This window comes from Lissotriton vulgaris, chromosome 4_1 (genome assembly GCF_964263255.1).
Source record: "Lissotriton vulgaris chromosome 4_1, aLisVul1.2, whole genome shotgun sequence".
Classification (NCBI taxonomy): Eukaryota; Metazoa; Chordata; class Amphibia; order Caudata; family Salamandridae; genus Lissotriton; species Lissotriton vulgaris.
Genome location: NC_141691.1, coordinates 349783350 through 349804057, shown reverse-complemented (window position 1 = coordinate 349804057; position 20708 = coordinate 349783350). Strand labels below are relative to the sequence as shown.

The window sequence follows — 20708 nt, the reverse complement described above, 5'->3', positions numbered from 1 at the left end:
CCCACCTACACCCCCATAAAACATGTAATACACCCACTTCCACACAATATCTATCAAACTCATTCACAGAACTCATACAAACACCCACACATCTCGTCACTCATCCATACAACCAGTAACACATCTTCTCACCCATAGAGGCACTAACAGACCCACTAAGTCACAAACACAGATACTCATGCACCTACTCCCTTACCGATACAGCCAGTCACAGAGCCAGTTATACAGGTATAGACACACTAACACATCCATTCATACACCCACACATCTACAGACACAGTAAACAAGTTAATCATACACCTACTCATGCACCTACTCAGTCACCTAGTAACACATCCGCTAACTCACCCATACAATTACTCACACAGCCATACATATACTAATACATATACTCACTCACCTATGTAGTGATTGAGAACAACATACTTTCCCATACAACCTCTCACACTTGCTTCATACAACCACTCAAACACCCACTCACTCACCCATACACCCACCTACACACCCATTGATGCACTGAGACAGCCACTTGTGTAACCTGTCACTCGTCCATACAGAGACTTATGTATCTGCTCAAACACCCATTCAGCTATGTATGCACCTTCTCATTCACCATTTACAACCAACAATACACCAATTCAGTCAACTATAGAAATACTCACAGCCATTCACTCACTAATACATCCATTTTACAGTCAGCATAGGCACAATAGCTAACTGTGGGGGGTATGCAGGGAAAACTGTGTGCCGGATCTACACGAACTGCTTCATATTTACAGACGCCAGTGTGAGCTTGTTCTGTGTGTTACATATTTATAGCAACCGTATTGTTTCACATGGGCATCAAACAATTTAATGAAGGTTTCTGTTTGAACACAGCAGCCTATTCTACCAGAAGCGACATCTTCAAAACAACTGTCAGACCCGTGCTAACTGTAGCAGCCCAGGAACCTGCTGGGCCACGGTCTGTTATGTCCAGACCCATAACGGCCCGTACTTGGACAGTGTCTTGGTTAGACAGACATGTGGCACCCACTCTGAATAAAATTAGGTTTGGGGTGTGTGTCCCAATTACAGTAGTGACTAACCTCTGAACACAAACACTTTCACTCCTGCACCCCCAACTCACTTGAAACACCCATTAGCTCTGTTATGCTAATTTCAGGTTGTTTGCTGGGGGGGGGGAGGCTGTCAGTGTGTGGCAGCAGAAGGTGAGAGGGAAATGGGAGGGCAACTAAGGAGGCTGACAGGATGTAAAGCACACATAAGGTAAATTGATTAAAAGTGGTTCCTACTGAATCATGGGAGCCTTGTAAGGGGGCTCTGCTGTTTGAGTGAGGACCCTAATCCAGACAGTTCTATGCACCCCTCTGCACATTGGCGCCCTGGGCCCAGTTTACCCATGTCAAGAGCCGGCCATGTCCAGATCTCACTGTGACTGCAGACGGATGTCCCCGCTCTTGGGAGCCGCTGAAGTGTCTGCTCCTGTGGCGCTCACAGCAGCGGGCTGTAACATTCCTGTTAGGCACCTGATCTGGACCATGCGGACCACTTATGCTGGCACGGGAGGATCTGAGATGCACAGACCTTGTATGGATATTCCCCCATTTTTACTGTCTATGATAAACAAAGAATAAGGAGCGTGGTCCCTAGACATGCATGGTCATGAGCCAAACAGCAAACTAAGCACGTTACCTATGGAGGATACGTTAACTTGGTATAGTGGGTCTGCTAAAATTCACAAATTTCAGCATTAAAGGTAGAATCAGCGGCCCAAATATAAGCAATATGGCCGGTAAGTGATACCACTGTAATATGAGGGATCAGTGGCACCAGTATGGGGAGGTGGGCACCCACTGCACAGAAAGAGTTCAAACAATAGATTATAAAGTAGCCCAGTACATCTTAGACACGTCCTCACCTATTCTCTGCCTCGCTTCTTCCGCTGCTCCCTTTTCCGGGCCCCAGCGGCCTCCTATCCTAGGGCGCCGCTGCAGTCGCCGCTCGAAACAGCCATCACAGAGTAAACACTTGTACTCACAGTGCAGGCCCGGACCAGGAACACCCGGAAGTACAAGGGGCAGACCGGAGTCAATGCCACCGCCATCATGGAACAGAGTGGTGTTCTTGCAAGATTAGAAGCGGGCGGAAAGCAGACCACTTGAGCAGTTAAATCAGCCATGGGAGAATGTTACTCAAAGTTATTTGTATATTTTCCTCCTCTTGAGCCTCCCTGGGAAACGTTGGCGCTTCAGAATTGAGCGACTTTGCCAGTGGCAGCTGTAACTGTCTATTCTGTGGAGCAGTAGTTGGTAGGGGCAGAGTAAAGCAGCAGCATTTTTGGCACGCATGCGTACGATGCGAGGCATTGTGCGCATGCGAGACAAAAAACAAATGCAAATTCACCCACCAATAACATGAAAAACAAGCATTTAAAATGCAATAGGATTCGTATTTACGCAAGACCTACTGCATTTTAAACTGAAATGCAGGCGTCCAAGAAGGCACCAACCGGAGGGGGTTGGGGGTGGTGGTGGGCTAAGAAGTCACGGACTGCGGGAGGAGACGGGGGGAGGTAGGGCAACAAAACAGTTTTTAAAGTAACGGGACCGATAGCCATGGAAGGACAAAAATGATGACATGGCCGTCAGGAGGCGGGACTAACAACACGAAAAACAATCAGAATGGAGCATTTAGGATTAAAAATAAAATAAGTATCGGACTACAGGAGGTAACCCTTAAACCTCATGGAGTAGGGCAGTAATGTGTAACAATCAACAGTGTCTCAAGCAAGGGTGCTATTTGGCGAACAAGTATACTGGGTACAATTAATTTACATTGGAATAAATCAAGAGGGAAGGAAGCCAGATTTCATCAGAAGTGCAGTGCAATTCAAGTGTTAATCATGTTAGATATATTGTAATTCATATGTACAATCACGTGAAGAGAAAGCACTGTGTTACATTAAATGACATGTAACCAACAATATACAGTGTGCAAGTGCTCGTGAAATTCTGGTGACGACGCAAGTGACACGTGAGTGGGTATATACAGTGATTGTGGTGGGCGCAAAACAAACGGTAAGTGAACTTAAAAGACTTCACACAGTTAGAGATACCCACACAATTAATGCTTTATGAATACAAGGAATAAGGCAGGGTATCCGCAATGGAAAGGTGCCAGGAATTCTGCTGAGAAAGTCGACGGTGTTTCAGGCCAGTAGGAAAGTTAGGCCATCATCAGGACTCAGTAACATAATTACGGAAGCAGTGTCAAGGATTCATAAGGGAGAGGATGTAGCCTAATGGCAAAGGCGGTCATCCTCAAATCTGGGGAACCGGGTTCGAGTCTCGGCAACAATGTTCACCATCCTGTGATTCTGGGCAAATCACTTAATCTCCCTCTGCCTAACAAAAATGAATGTGTCCTCATGTAACGCAGCTGGTGCTCATGTGAAGACCTCTAATACCTGATTTAGGGTCAAGTTCGCGCTATATGAAACTTTAAGTATAATAAGAATAGTATTGATAAGTCTATAAGAAAGAGAAGTTGATCAAAGCAAATTTAGAAACCTGTAGTGTCACCACCTAATACTGTGCATGAGAGTACTGGAAAGGGTTGTTTTTATTTGTAGTAGCAGAACATATTAGAAAACAAACAATAATAATAATAATAATGACAGATTTGTAAAGTTCAACTTATCATCCCTAAGGGTTTCCAGGCGCTAGGGCCCATCGGGGAAATTAAGTGAGCCATTGGTCAGAGTCACATGATGCTGAGCTGAGCTGCCACCAGGGATCGAACCAGGAACTGACGCTTCAGAGTCAGCCGCTCCTGCCCCTGTGTCACAACTCTCCCTATCCCTAGTTTTAAATCAGGTTAGCTTGGTATGTAAAGCCAGAAAATATAACTCACATCAAGGAACCAAAGCTGTGGAGGATGAACCAGATGAATGTCGGAATAGTTATGCTTTGATGATAAACAAGGGAGATGACCAAAGTTCATGATGCAGGTATTGTTGAGCTTAAGCATGCAATGAAAAGTAAACCTTTCTTGCAATGTTTTAATCAACAGTCACAACAATAACATCATCATTAACATCAGGGCAGATTCAGGTTCACCATTTACCCTGATGAGTGATGCAGAATTTGAAAATTTCAACAACTGACATTGGTCATACATCACATTTTAACTTACGAAGGCGAGGAAGTTGAATATATAAATGTTTAAAACTAAAGCAGAAAAATTGTGCCCACAGAGGGTTTATGTGGTAAAAAATGGGTCGAATCTGTTGAGGTGGGATAATCAGAGGCAACTTGATATAATTCTCAATCCCAATCATCTTGAATTGGTGATTATCAAGGAGAGGTTGCTATCCTTTAGATTAAGTGCTATTATAGTAGGAAAATGTTTTGAAATCAAATAGATTGACAAATATCCTGATGTTTTTTTGAGACTGCCTAGGGAAAATTGCAAGGTTTTCAGCATCACATTGTTTTAAAAGGTAATGCTGTGCCAGCACACGCAAAGTTTGTGTTTGAAATTTGGATGGATTGTGTTTACTGACTAAAATTGAACCAAATCTCGAATCTCACTTTATTCAATTGTTTTAAAAAGCAATCATAAAAGCATACATAAAAATCATTTCATTTTGATTACAATATCTCACTACTATACAAAAAAGTTCATTGATGGCGAAATTCCATTAGAGGCGTCCTTTTTAGAGTGTGCTATATAATCATGGTTTTTCTACTATACATCACTCTTTTCAGAAACACTGTAATTGTTGCAACACATAGTTGGTTATCCAGGTATTGAATACTTAACATAGCCAGACGGCATTGTCGATGGCCCATTTCTTTCAGTAAGGGCAATAAAACACTGCGCCTAAGTGAACTATAAAATTTACAAAATAGAACATGCATGGTACTTTGGGGGGGACATATCGTCACAGTGACAGGGTTGTAAATCATTTGACTACTCATTTAATGTCGGACAGCTAACCAGTCTATGAAAAATTCCAAATCTAAAACGAGATAGTAAAAATCTGTCATAATTGCCAGGGACATAGATCAACTAGGGTTGAATATTAAAAGTTGTTAATAACAATTGGTGTTGCAGGACAGTGGGTTTTAAAACCTCAGATGTTGTTCTTAAAGAGTCCAAGGAGGACGGACCCTTCTTCAAATCCTTTCGTGAAATGGTTGAGATAGTAAGAGGATTTAGAAAGTAATCCAACCTTCCAATATCCGTTAAGAACTTGCAAGCATAGCTCAACCATGGTATCCTCATGGCTCCTTCCAATTTCAGAATATCTGACAAAATATCTCTGTTCAGCTTGGTTTCTTCTTTAGTCCACAGCGTGTGCCATAAAAGCACAGGCTCAGCTTAACAAATCAGATATAAATGGAAGTCCTAATTTTGCACGACAGTTATAATTAGGAGTACTCTAAGGAACTGCAAGGATAAATTTCAAAAAGGAATTTTCAACTACCTGGATGGGCATAGGGTCTACAAAACCCCATACCCCACTCCCATAAATGGCACCAGATACACATTTGGCGTTGTAGATTTTAATTAGCTCCACAGGTGGTCTAGTACCTAATTTCTTAGAAAAAGTCTTCAGACAGCAGTTGATCGAACCATCGCAAGTTTTTTAGCTGCTACTGCCTGCCCCCAAGACTCATTCTGGGAGAACAATATACCCAGGTAAGAACATTGCTTAGTAGACTCAAGGTTCTGTCCAGCAATAAAAATGGCCCTCTTAGTGTTACAGTGCCTGCCGCAGCGCATGATGAAAGTTTTTGACGTGTTTACTCTTTGGCCCAAATCTCTCATAAAAAGGGCAAAACTATCCACCACGCGCTGAAGACCCACTTGAGTACGTGACATTAACACAGCATCGTCAGCGTACAAAAGCGCAGGGATTGGGCGGGCTGTTACACAGGGCAGCCTCCAAACCATTTATGTACAAATTAAAAAGGAATGGGGCCAGGACACTGCCCTGCCTGACACCACTCCAGATTGGGATTTTGTCTGTGCATTCCCCCTTTAGGCCAAAATGGACACGGGTTGAAGCGTCGCTATAAAAACGTTTAAGAAAATAAATAATATTTTCATCAACCCCAAGTTGTCCCAGTAATATCTATAGTTTGGAATGAATCAGTCAAATGCGGCCGAGAGGTCAACAAAGGCCAGGAACAAGTTCCCCTTTTTTGCTCTTGTGTACTTCCCGACCAGCATTAACAAATTTAGACCCGGTTCTGCTGTTCCCAAACCTGAACGAAAACCATATTGTAGATCAGATAAAATAGAGTCGTCTTCAGCCCAAATCAAGAGATGGTCCAAAATTATCCGCCCCGCTATTTTAGTAAAAGAATCCAGAAGGGAGATGGGTCTGTAACAACCCGGGTCATGTCTATCCCCCTTTTTATAGATGGGCACGATTATGGACTCCATCCAGTTGGGCAGAAATTCTGTGATACAACTAGAAATTAAGCACCTGAACCAAGAGGGGCCCCACAGAGGAATAATGGTTTTAAAGATGTCTATAGGGACACCAACCCGACCGGGGGCCTTACCACTCTGGCTTACGTGCAAAGTTTTTTTCAACCTCTAGAGTGAACATTAAATTTCCTGAGGTAGAATGGAGGGTAGGGATAGAAGGAAGAGTTACCAATGCCTCTCCCTCATATACGTTGGCAAAATACCCAATCCAATCTGATTCCAGAATGGCTATCTCCAATCTAGGGCCAGCATCTTCCCTAAGAAAGGGTGTTCTAATAATCTTCCAAAAGCTCGCACTATCATTTTTTTCAGAGGCTAAATGCAAGGCTTCTCAAGATTCTACTTTCAACATATTCTTTCTATCTTTTACAGCAATTTTATACTCTTTCCTGAGTCTCCTAACCTCCACAACAAACCTTGGTTTCTTACGCAGTTCTGTTTTTAGAAGTGCATAGTCTCTGGTACAATTAGAATTGAACCAGCCTCCCTTATGTCCATTACTTTTATACTGTTTCGTAAGGGAGGTCCTAATTTCATTAGCGATGGTTAAGAAGGATGCAAGGAGCATTTCAGGAGTAGAATCTTCCCCCAAACAAATTGCTAACTCAGACCTGCAATTACCAGATACTATATTAAGTATTTTAGTTTGATCCACCGTTGCCCATCTTAACGTGTAGCGATTTATGCTACCAACAGAAAAGTTTTCACCCCCATTGTACCCTTCTAGGTTACGTCTTAAAGGGAACTTCATAGGGATCAAAATGGCCACACAGAGTGGAAAGTGGTCACTTAAAGCAATATTTGAGACCCTGCAAGAATGAATTCTATCAGCGTGCTTATTGGTTACGAGGGCATAATCAATAGTAGAAGAGCAGCCCCTCCCATTAAATGTTGGAGGTAAGGAAGATGGTAGCATAAAAACTTTGTTTACAAATCCCAGATCAAATTTTCCAAGTAATTCATTAAACTGTTCACCGAAAGGGGAATGGTTAAAATGTGACTGGCACAAGCCCTCTTCCCAGATTGTTCCACACCTATTGTCCTCCACCATACTACATAAAGTGCAGTTAAAATCTCCCACAAAAAGAATCATCAAATTGTGGCTAAAAGATTTTCCCTGAGAAGACAGAGCTTTAGCCAACTTATTAAGGACGTTAGATACTTCGACCGGGGGAATATTATTATATAAATTAAGCAAAGAAATTGGGGTGCCAGGCTCCAATACAAGTATCAGAAGTTGGAAATAGATATCTTTAACAGGTTCCGTTACCCTTATTATATTCAGTCTATTTGACAAATAGACACTCAAACCCCCCTTAGCTTTCCCATGTATAAAATCAACAGCTGGAGTATGGAAAGTCTTCAACCCAATAAGGTGGACTGGTTCCCTACTCCATGTTTCCTGGAGACAGATCACATTTTCAGTGTGAATAAAGTCCTGCCAAAGTGGGTTACCAATTTTAGACTTAATACCAGCAATGTTCCAAGAGGTGACGTTGCATAAAGGGGAAACCAATGGGGGAGACACAGGAGCAACAGGTCCAGCACCCAGTAATAACATCTCAGTCCTAGTTTCTCTCCCGACCTCTAACCCATCATCCAAGACCTCCGTCCCCCTCTATGACCCTCAATCCTCGTCATGGTAACAACTTTCTCCACCCCTTCATTTGTATTGTCCTCATAACTACAAGCAGAGATATGATCGACTATGCCAGAAAATTTTGCTAGAGTATCTGATTGCAGTCAATCATTGCTCTCTAAACCACTAAGGATCTCAAAAGGATTAGATGTCGGGACACAATATCTTCCTCCCATGTGGCCCACATAGTTTGATACTGAACAGTGCGGACCTGGACCCTAACGAGGGCGCGGGGGACAATAAAAGAAACAGAGGAGGAGAATGTTAATGAACCCAGTGTCAATTGGCCCAATAGTACCCCTCTCTATTATATTGCGAACCAATGGCGGTGACCGGAATGTTAGAACAGTCACCCCTCAATTATTTGCTTGACATGCCCAACCAGCTAACCCTTCTGACCATCTTAAATTCAGAAAACAGTGAATTATTAAGTCCAAGCTTTGTAGATAAAAAATATAGGGATTTATTCCTTAAGGTCGACCAATGTTCAAAGACATTGGGAAGAAGGGGTGGAACATTAGCTAGCACAACTGTATATGGTGCAGCTGCAGGAGGTAAGTTTTAGATGGGTAGGGTTGAAGTTTTGTTATCCTCATTAGGGACCTCATCTCTTCATATAATTTATTTATCCCTATTGTTACTGCGTACTCGAGGAGAACCTAACGGACCTGCTACGCCAGTATCAGTATTACCCCTGGTTTTTTAGGTTCCAGTCGCCAGTTGATCTCTTTATTTTTATGCTGGGCTTTAGTGACTGGGTCCTGCAATATCATTTTAAGGTTTTCATTTGGATTAATTGGGGTAAGGTAATATGTGGTTTATCCTGAGTGAGCTGATGGTTACTAATAAGATTTTCCTCAATACTAGTTACCCTGGTTTCTATGTTCGTAATTTTTAAACAGATGGGCTCTAAAAGTGTTGTAATCAGAGTCTCCATTTTACCCCAGATATTCTCATCAACTACTGGATTACCTATACTAGTTGAGGGAAAAGGAATCTCTGTCTGACCATTACCTTTATTTCCTTTCCTTCCAGATTATTTTACAGTAGCTTTACGCTGTTTGGAGCTGCCATTCCCTTTAACATTTTTTGCAGCTGACCCTTCCTTATTTATATGCTTTTGTTTTCGCCTTGCCTTTTGCCCTCTAGTTGTTACACACGGGCTATCGCTATTCATACTCAGCAGTGATACAGAGATCGGGCTTAGAAGCGTATCACACCCCACCTTTTCTAGAAGATCATCAATTAGAAGTGGAGGCTCAGAATATACGTTCAGTGGCAAAATTGATGGAGTCAAGGATAGCCTAGTTAAAGATTTGGAGGCTTCATCTGGCAAATCATGCAATAAAGGTACGATTTCATGGGTTAGAGGAACAGTTTGAGTGCCCGGCAAACCAACAAAAGATGGCGCTAAAATCCAATCCTGGGAGTTTATTGTAAGCATTGATGCACTTGCATTGGGCAAAGGGGGGAGCATACCAACTGGAAGTGAGAGACACCTTTCTGTACTTTCGATGGCAGATGCGACCACGCCTATGGTTTTCTGCAACATTCTATCAATTGCTGTTAGACTTGGTAGGGGAGTATTTGAAGCTGCTCTTTGTTTTGTAGCAGGGGCAGGCTGTAGGCATATATTTTTCCCCATATTCTTTATCAAAATTGGGCCCAAAGTGCTAAGCTAACAGTAAGCCAATACAATGGAATCAACGTACACGGAAGATAAGGAAAACATTAAAACATAAAAATACAATATCACCTTTAAAAAGTAGATTACATTTCCAATACAATATTGCTGTCCGGATTAAAATGTGAGCGTTACCACCGATATAATCATTAAATTGTTTCAAGCCCGGAACCAAATGAAATGGCCCAGCCCGGCCTCTCCCGGCCACAGACGGCCCACCCTTACCCGGGCTTAGCCCGGCTCAGTCCGCGTGCGGTACCGCGACGCGGGGGCTGTCCTCTAATTTAAGCGCCTCCGGGCGCGGTATGGGCGATGGCGGCTTCCGCCGCAAAGGCTCACGTGAAATGTAGTCCCCCCTCTGTTTGCCGCGCTACAGTGATGGGGAGCTGCGGCGGCGGGAGGGGGACCAGGAACACCAGCAACGGGTCACGGGAAGCAGCTGCAGAAGTCAGGTAATTGCCCCCAAAAGTATCCACATAGTGACTGAACATATCAAATGTTTTTTACCTGTGGTGTTGCCATGCGAGGCTGATCAATCATTATGACTGTGTGAACCTCTGTGATCTTAATCTCAATAATTGGGTAGACTGCCAACCACTTCCAAATGCTAAATAACTTTTGGCAGCATTTAAAGATGCTGCAGTATTCACATCATTGGATAGGTCTGCAGCATATTAACAAATAGGAATACACCAATACTCAAAACATCACTCCTCATTTGTTACAACGGAGGGTGTATTTCGTTATGTTTGAATGCTGACGAGAAGTGGGATGACATTAAGGAATGACAAGTGCAAATGTATCCAATCCGGGATGGCCATTATTGGTCTACTGGTGGTATTCAACCTAAATTGAATTTTTTGAAAGCTATTGAAGATGCACCTCTACCATCAAACAATTGTCAAAGATATTTTGGTATTAGGTGAATATTATGCTAAATTGGAGTCTCAATTTGCAACAAAGCAGCTGGTCTTCAGCAGTTGTTGAAGAAAAATGCCAAATATGTGTCATCTGAGGAGCGTGAAAGAATTAACCAAATCAAAAAGAGTATTGCGCTTCCTCAACATCTTAAATCATTTATTAACACAAGCGGTGTCAGCATAGTGATGACTGATGTAAGCCATCGATTTGATGCAGTATTAATGCAGAAATGTAGTAATGGATGTGAAGAAATAACTGGCGCTTTACATGGAGCAGAAGCCACTTACTCAACTACTGACAAACAAGCATTGGCGAATTTTCAGGGGGTAATAAGTCTATTTAGGCACTGACCACACATCATTAATGGGGTCGTTTAGCACTGTTTTGCTGTTGATTGTTAATCAAGGTTGTTATTGATTGTTGAGATTAAAAAAGATTAAATACATTGATTACATGGATATAGTTTGCTTGGTAGTGAAGTGCTGAACAATGGGTTATGCAGATTACCGAAACTAATGTAACATTGTGTAAATTCATTGAGATTGTAGTACATGGTTGTCTTAACGTTAAGTGCCTGAATGAGGAACTAATTCCACTTGCAAGGGCTGCCAAGGAATTATTGGTGGTGGATGATATTTTAAGTGGTGGATCAATGTTTGTGTCAAGTACATGAAGGGTAAAATACTTTCACACATAGTGGTCATGGAGGTATTACTAAGAGAAGACATTTGGGGCCCATGCATCAAATTAAAAACCGGTCGCAAAAGGGCAAATTCTCAGAATCCGTCCCTTTCAGACCTGTATTTTTTGCATTAGGGATGCATCATCCCAAATGCAAAAACCACAATTTGCAATTGCATTTAAGGAATCGCAAATTGCTAAACTTTAAATGCAATGATATAAGCAATTTAAAATAGCGATTTCGCTTTCAGGGGTCGCAAATGACTGGAAAGAAAACAGGTTGGTAATTTGCAAAAACTTTGAAAAATGCACTAACGTTCATTTTTCAAAGTTACATGTTACACACACACATACCCTTGTGCGCAACATGGGTGCACATTACAATTTCAGTGGTGCAACAGGGTGTCTTTTTGACGCCCTTGCACCCTGGAAATTGCATGCACAATTAGCTAGTAAATTGCCGAAGTTAGTGGTCTCGGCTCTTGTTTTATCTAGAGCGGATTACTGTAATGAAGTGCCTGACCAAGCTGCATATTGTGCAAAACGCTGCAGCATGTCTTTTGTTGAACATTCCAGGATATACATCTGTTTCACAGTGCTTAAAGGTTTACACTGGCTGCCAGTGAAAAGACGAATGGAGTTTAAAGCTCTTTGCATCGCTTTTAAGGCCACGCATGACATAGGGCCTTACTTTTTTAAACAGAATTTACAGCCTTACATCCCTGCTCGCCATATTTAGTCATCTCATGCCCATATTCTGATAGTCCCCAGGTTCAAAAAATGTTCCTGGAGTGGTAGGAGTTTTTTGGTCGGTATGACCAGACGGTGGAACTCTTCCACTGAGGCTGAAAGAAGAAACTCACTTGTTGGCCTCTAGGAAGGCTTTGAAGACTTGGCCGTTTAATCTCTGATGTGGTTCTGAAACCATCCAGTTGGTCCGGTTCAATGAGCTAGCGCCTTGACACTCTTGGGTGACTGTTTTGCTCTTTATACATCTCCTTTTCATTTCATTCTCAAGAAAGTGTGCTATCCTTTATCTGTGAGGATTTTATAGCTCAATTTATCAAAACCAACTAAAGAAGTATCATAATGTGCCACTTTCCTGTAAAATATTATGATACATGCTACTTGCCCAACACTTAAATTTGCAGGAAAATACATTTCCAAAAATAGAACAATATTACATACCTTCCCAGAAGATTTTATTCCCCTGAAAAGTGCTGCGGCAACCATTATCCAAGCCAAAAGGTTGCAAAGAACTAAGTGCCACACCACGACTCCTGTATCATCAAGTCCACTTGACCGGCGCAGGGCAACATTACTGAAAATATTCAAAATTGTATTTATTCTCTATATTTTGCAGTTCTTGTTTTAAAGATTTTTTTTGCAACAAACTTCATACCCTATTTTTCAGGAATGATTAAAGTATATCCAAGAAAGTTTGATCCACACCAGATATATAGGATAACCACTGACTATGTATATGAGTTCAGTTTAGATAACTTCATGCAAATTCGTCTTTTGTGGACACTCTGGAATTATTAAAAGAGATCTGGCCAACGGGGCCCTACTCTAGACACTCCTGCTAGCCAGCTTTTTTTTTGTTATGACAGCTTGAAACGAAGCAGCAAGAAAGTGCAGATTGGAAGGAGAAAGACATTATGCATATATATTTTATAGATGCTATTGACTGTGTACTGCTGTGTGGGTTTAGTGTTGGCTAGAATTATTTTTAAAGTATGTTGTGCTTAGCACGTTATCTGTTTTATGGTATAGCCAAACAAGGAATTATGTTCAATCACAGATATACAGTTGATTTTCAAGGGAACCATAGTAATACTCATGCTTGCATATCCTTAAAGAACTTCAAGGATAACCTTTACTATAGATCCAATCTGTACACCTTTTTTGCAGAGCTCAAATGAAACGTAGGTGAACATAAGGTGTCATCAGCACTAACAAAAAATAGATGCTGATTCACAGATTCAAGATCTGTTGATATGTATGTATGTATGCAGGAAGAAAATCTAGAGGCAGGTGAAATTTTATATAGGTGTACATTTAGAAAACAGTTGGAAAATTGTAGGTCAAAGAGAAGGTACGAGTATCAGAACGCAGTGGCAGCTTGAATATTTGGTTTTTTCTTCATTTTCAGAAAAATCATTATAATTTGGATGTTGTGCCTGCACTTGAGTGGTGGCCATCTATTTTAATACACCTTTAAAAATAGGGCTAATGTTTAAAGGAAGTTTGCTTTAAATACCTCAGATGACCAAGGCCCAACAGAAACCGGCTAGTCACATGTTTAAATTCCAATTAATCTGATTTGCCTGATTTATTGGAGTCAAATAATAATTGCATGCGTTTAAGTGCTTAAAGGCAGTACGATTTTTATTGCCAGAGGCACTCCCATGTATTGGGACCATGTGCTGACCACTGATTGTGATTATTTAAATTGACTTTAGGTGTTTTTTTTATGTGCAATATCATGTTTCCTGCATGTAGCTTTTTTCCTTAAGATTTCTTTTGTGTCTCCTTGTAGCAGCAGACGGGGAAGTGTTTGCTTTTTACAGCCTTGCCAGTAACAGAACGTGTGGGATGTGCATTTGAAAGCATGAGAGAGAAAAGTGTGAAATGTACTTTCCTGTCTTGGAGTGTAATCTTTTAGGCAGTGGTGTTCAAATATACATTATGCTGTACATTGGGAGATGAAGTGTGTAGTGCTAAAGGCAGTGGTGCACAAATGTGCATTGTGTTGTACCTTGGTAAGTTTAATGAGGTTTTTACTATTGACTTTGACATGCCCTCATGCCATCTTGAATTCTGACTCTGTCTAGCTTGAGCTTTACGCACAAAAGCAGGCTCCTAGATCACTCAAGTTCTTTAGGCTATTCATGTTCAAGGTTGTTTTCTGTACTTTTGGGAGACGTTTGTAAACTTCAATAAGATAATGTTGGGATGAGCGCTTGGTATCTTTCAGAGCAGAGAATGTTGTTGCCAGAGAAATGTGGGGAATGTACAGCTCTGTCTCGGATTCAAAACAGAATAAATGGGGTGAGGTTTCTAGAACTTCTTCTCAGGTTGAGTAAAAGGTATTAAAAAGCAGAAAATCTTGGCACTCAGGACGGGACCTCGCTGTGGAGCAGCCGTGTTGCCACAGGGATCTTGTTTTTAGGGTCCCTATCAAGGCTTCTGCCTGGCTGTCAAAGGCTCCTCAAGCCAAGTTGGCAAGAGTGCAGAGAGCGCAATCAGTGATGTATTTCTTTAGAATATTGTCATTGTCATGTGTGTCTGTGTGCACAATCAAGTCTCCAGTGGTTATAATCATCAGATGTATTTTCTGTATATATCTTTTTGGTTACTTGTACTTAAAAGTACATTTCTTGCAGTGAACGTCCAGTATTATTATCTGCTTGTATTTTATAACATCTATTTTATTCCATGCATTTAACAGTTGCATTTGCTTACTTATAAGTGTGCTATTATTGCTTACACAAATATATACATTAATACGTTTTCATTTGACATCTAGGAAAGCCTTTCTGTTAGAGCAGAGGTCTTCAAACTTTTTTAGGTTGAGCCCCCCCCGGCTGAATTTATTTAGATGTCGGGCCCCCCCACCACTTGACAAAAAATTCTGGAGCCTGGTATTCTACATAATCGACGGTCATCCGCATTTCCCAGTCCATATCTGGCTAATATTGTTAAACACAGTAAGAGTGTTTAGAAAACTGCAGGTTTGCGAGTTGGTGTGGTAAAATGACAGAGGCTTACTACACAGTTCAAATCTACATTTTTCAAGATAAAATGTGTGCAAATTGTTACGGGTTCGCACTTAATTCTTGCGAAGCCTCCTCAAAGAAACTTCTGTGGTCAATAAAATGAGTACCATTCAAAGACTATGGGCTCCACTGAGAAGCACTGTCCAATGGCATTAAAAAAAAACAATTTTAACTCTGGCATCCTAAGCAGCACTGCCCCATTCTCACCTCCCAGAAAAAACTCCCCATTCCTGCACTGCCCATCCTATCACAGCTTCTCTTTCCATGAAAAAAAGCGGTTGACACCCTCTGCCAGGCATTGAGGTAAGCAGTTTATTTGATACACAGGTTGTATGTAGCATGTGTCTTCCCTGTCAGAGACGTTTCAAGACATAGGCAACGTGAGCTCTGGCTCAGGGTCCCTGCCTTTAAGGGGGACCCCTGATAGAGCCAGCTCTGTTCTGCAGAGTCTTGCCCTGTGTAACTCTGCTCAGCTTGCTGTATCCGGAATAAATAGTTGCAGGTGTGCATTTGGGAGAAGCAGAAGCACTTCGGGTAGGAGGCTGCAGGTATGTTTGTTGTTTGAATGAATATATGGCTACAGAAGGATTGGCGGGAAAGGCCTTAACTGTCTTCACCGCAAGTTTGTGTAATCTTACCTGTGATTTCGTAGTGATTGTAACTACACTACACGGTAAATGGGAATAAATAGTTGCGTGCCACTTTACTTAAAACGGTCCATATTGTGCTCGACGATATTGTGCCGTTTATTTAATGGATTCTCTGAATATAAATGGGTATTGGAGTTCCAAACTTTTCTTAACACTTATTCCCCGCACATCAAACCCTCTGAGAGCTGTTATTGTCGAAAGTATGTGCACTGAAGTCTACAGCGCCGTGGCTGCTTGAATTCGAGGGCGCATAACTAGCTCATCCAGTGCCAATGTTTCCCTTGTGGTCTGAAATTTGTAGTCCACGGTTCATAATGGAATAAAAAAAAAAAAGACTGCGAGAACCAAATCAAGACTACATGTACCAGAATCAAAATAAGAAAGGCCCGACTGGACTGCTTCTTCAAATCGGCTGCTGTTCTCTATTCCAAAAGCCCCATTTGAAATGGGTGAAGAACAGGCTTGGATTTAAAGTGCTTCTCGTCTCCCCCCCCCCCCCCTCCTGCGTCTCTGGGGGGCTGCCCGGGATGAAACAGCTTCAGCTTTGCAGGCACCCGAGTACCTAACAGGTCTTTTAAAGACCGTTTGCATGTTAATGAGGCGTTGGTGGTCTTCACCCCTTCTAAGGGTCCCTGCAGCTCCACTCTGCCTCTCTGCCGTGGGAAACAATGATAGTGTGAAATGTTATAGTGGAGTGTGTGCCCCCCCCTGAGATGGCGTCGCGCACCCCCAGGGGGGTGCGCCCCACAGTTTGAATAACTGTGTTAGAGAGTGTTGCACAAATAAAACCCCATGCTTTATTTGAAAACGGTCTTTTGATGTGCCTCATTTTAAGAGATTGAAATCCCGTTCCAGGTGTTTATCGCTTCGCTGTGTGTAACTCCTTGTGGGAGTGCAGCACTTTCTTTTATTTGGGAGGGTGAAGCAATACAACGTTTTATGGTGCCTGCTGTAAATTAAGGGGAATATTTATCAAACTTTCATGTAATGCAGGTGTTAGACCGGTCATCCTTGGGGGTGGTCTTCAACCAAACCTTTTGCCTGCTTATTTTGTTTTTGCTGATTCTTTATATATGCCTTAGAACGCTGAGCACTTGAAACACTGCTAATGGCTCTTTTTGAGCAGGAATGGAGGGGGAAGCTGATACACCTGAATAGGCAGTGTCCTGATTTTCACAAAAAGGACTGACGATAGTCTGGAGCCATAGATGGGAAGAAAAGGACCAGTGTGCACTTCAAAGACCCTTCTTTGAAGTCACCCTACTTCAAAGGCCCATTTGGGTATAAGTACTGGGTCTCTGACCCCACCAGAGTAGACACTTTTGAACCTACTACTGGACTCAGTCAGAAGAACTACTGTGCTGCAACCAAGACTGACAATCTGCTGGACTGCTGACTTGAAAGGCTTGCTTTTCTCTTGGGCTGCCCTGCTGCCTGCTGCTCCCTGCTTCTGCCTAGGAGACCTGGACTCTGCCTTGCACTGAAGTGGTCTTCAGGGGATTGCTGGCTTGCCCTTCGATGCTTGAGACTCAGGGCTCTCAATGTCTCTGCCCCTGCTCCTGTGCCCTGTTCACTGTAATTGGACCCAGATAACTCCATAAGGGCAATCAACACATCTCCAGTCTGCATATAGCAAAACTGGGTAATCGAATCTGTTGCAGGAGGAGAATTGGAATTGCTGCATCGCATCCAGAATCATCATTTCGAAACCAATGCATGGCAGCCAGTATGCGGAGAAGATCTACACATCATCCCTCCAGCATGGTATAACTTGGAGCATCATCTTTGAGATCATTGTACCCAGAACCAGCGCTGTGCTTAACACGGTCACAGTGTCAAGAAAATCATCGCATCACTGCAACTGCAGGCCAGACATGGACGCATTGCTCGTCTGCACCCCGTATCTCGCTGTTGCAACTAGGGTCAAGGTACTCTGTTCACTGGGCTGATGTGTCTCTTGTCCCCGGCTTGCACTCTATTATGGTCGGCCTGAACTGTTGTCCTTGCCCCGGTCCAGCATAACCTTAAGTAACCAAAAAAGCGCAATTGCTTTTAAGCACTTTAACACTTATTTCTTTAGAATCAATCGTTTTTATTGTGTGGTAAAACATTGCCATACACATCTCATCTGCCTACATCAACTTGCCGGCAGAGCGCAATCTCTAGCAAGCTACACAGCATATGGGCCTACAACCCGGAGGGCGGCCCTGAGACAAAGAGCTCAAATCTTAATAACTATCAAGGTAATGACACTAGAACCACTTTTAATTATCTGGACATAGACAACGAAAAGAAAGAAAGGGAAGACTAACACCCACCCCTCCCCCTCCCTCACCCACCCACCCACTCCTCTGCATCAGCCTCAAACTCCACCAATCACCTCCAACCATTTCCAAAAGCCCCAAACCCCCTTGCCACTCCTTCAAGTAGCACCCAGAGCCCCCCTAGGTTCCAAAGGAATGAGCTGCAGTATTTGTAGGTACTTCGGGCATGTGACCTCCCTCAAATCTTTAGAAAGAAGTTATAAGAAGGGACCCTAAAGCTTCACATAGTCGGCACCCTTCCCATCCAAGCATGTCCATCGCCAGGAGGTGCCAAAGCCTTTGAATCCAGTCCCGTGTGTCCGGCGCCTCCGGGGAGCCCAATTGCACCAGTAGGACCTGTCGGGCCGCAACCAAAACAAGTGCAATCTGTCTACCCCTCAACGAGCGCAGTGGAAAAGACTTAGGATGGGAAAGTCCCAACAACGTGTGCTCAGGCGCCCGCGGGAACGTGATCTGGAAAACCGCATCCAGATCGAGTACCGCCTTCCAATACCGCACTAGCTTCGGGCAGTGCCATAACAGGTGTATCAAAGTACCCAATAGACCACACCCCCGCCAGCAAAGGCCTGTCTTCGCAGCGTCCCATGCCTTGATACGTGTCGGGGTGTAGTACCAATAAGTGGACACTTTATAGGCAGACTCAATACCCGTAGTGTTGGAGGCAGTGTGGTGCAAGCGGTAAAAGATGTGATCCCATTCCTTACATGTCAAGGGGCGCCCTAACTCTGTCTCCCAGAGAACCTGCGACTTCGTACGGTGCTTCTTGGCTTGCAACTGAATCTACGCGTATAACTCGGATGAGTTTGCGGTCATCTTTCTTGCAAACTAACCATCCCTCAAAAGTGCTCAAAGGAAGGGACATGGATGCAAAGTTAGCCGGCTGGGTCACCCAGAGCGCCAATTGCGCATGATGAAACGCGTCAGACTCCGGTAGGTGGAAGTATTCTTAAAATAATTGGGGGAAAGGGATCAGACACTCTAGGTCAAAGAGGGAGCCCACTCTCTTACAGCCCTCCTCACCCAAGCGGTAGAAGACTAGAGACGCACACCCCGGCAGAAAATTGGGGTTATCAACAATGGGAGTCATCGGGGATGGAAATGTAGTCCAGCCCTTTCGCTGCGCTAACTGGTCCCAGGCTTTCAGAGTCGGAGCGGTCACCGGGGAAGAATATAAGCCCCGCGCCCGGCACTTGCGCGGCAACCACACTTCGCGCCAAATGTTTCAGCCCGCCACTGTCTGGTCCTTAAAGTTCCAGTGCTCACTGGACAAGGGCCTATTCCACTCCACGATATATTGGAGACAGGACGCTTGATAGTAAGCCGTCAGCAAGGGGAAGCCCAGCCCACCTCAGCTTTTGGGGCAGTAACGATAGAGGACGCCAGACTCTGACGCTTATTGCCCCATGAGAACTGATTAAGGAGTCTCTGCAGTTTCCGGAAAGAACCCGGAGGGGGATTTGGAGGCAGCATCTGGAAAAGATAGAATAATCGCAGAAGGACTGTCATCTTCACTGCGGTTAGTCTTCCAAGCCAGGCCAAGTTGAGGCAAACCAGTCAGAAAGGGCTTTGGTAGTTTGATCTACCAGTAGCCTATAACTGAGGGAGACTGTTGTAGCAATAGAGGTCAGCCAGATATCCAGGTATTGAATATCAGAGTGTACCCACTGAAAAGCGAAGTCCCGCTGCAGGTCTTGTATATCATGTCGGGAATGGAGATGTTAAGGATTTGCGATTTTGAAAAATTTACTTTGAAGCCTGCAACCTTTCCAAATTCAAGGAGTTCCGCCGACAGATACCGCAGGGAGGAATGAGGCTGAGTAAGCGACAGAATAACATCAGCATATAAACTGATTTTATGCACATCAGCACCAAACCGAACCCTGCAATACAAGCATCGGACCTGACACGGTGGGCAAAAGGCTCCATGTAGAGCTCAAAAAGGAGCGGGGATAAGGGACACCCCTGTCGTGTCCCTCTAGTGATGGGGAAGAGAGCCGATTTGCACCCATTCACTCGCACCGCCGCCATGGGGGCTGCATAGAGGCTTCGGACTTAAAGTACAAAATTGACACCCATCCCAAAGGCCTTTAAAACCGCAAACAGATAGTCCCAGTCCACCAGGTCGAAGGCCTTCTCCGCATCAATGGAAAAGAAACAGGTCTGAGCCCAGGACCGATGAACCAAATCCATAAGGTGGAGAAGTCGTTTGGTATTATCGCCCCCCTGTCCCGTCAGAATAAAGCCCGCTTGGTCCGCATCTATAATTCCGTCCATTAGGGGGCTGAGCCTATCCACTAGAACACTCGAAAAAAGCTTGGCATCAATGTGGAGGAGAGATATCGGTCTATAAGAAACGCAATCTTTAGGGTCTTTTCCCGGCTTCAGAATTACTGTGATCGCTGCCTCTGACATGGAGGGGGCAACCTCTCCTGTGTCAAGAAAGGAGTTGAACAGGCGAGTTAAAAGGGGAGCCAGCTCCACACAGTAGGTTTTATAAAATACGGCAGAGAAACCATCCGG

At 43.4% G+C, this 20708-nt stretch overlaps 1 protein-coding gene across 1 annotated transcript in view; it reads right to left on the bottom strand.

Moving 5' to 3' along the window:
• LOC147718738 (sodium- and chloride-dependent neutral and basic amino acid transporter B(0+)-like) overlaps nucleotides 1-20708 on the bottom strand; it is a 1096946-nt gene that overhangs the window by 860511 nt on the left and 215727 nt on the right. Inside the window, exon 6 of the mRNA XM_086966772.1 lies at nucleotides 12621-12753. Coding sequence (XP_086822898.1) covers nucleotides 12621-12753 — 133 coding nt within the window. The remainder of the gene's footprint in view (nucleotides 1-12620; nucleotides 12754-20708) is intronic.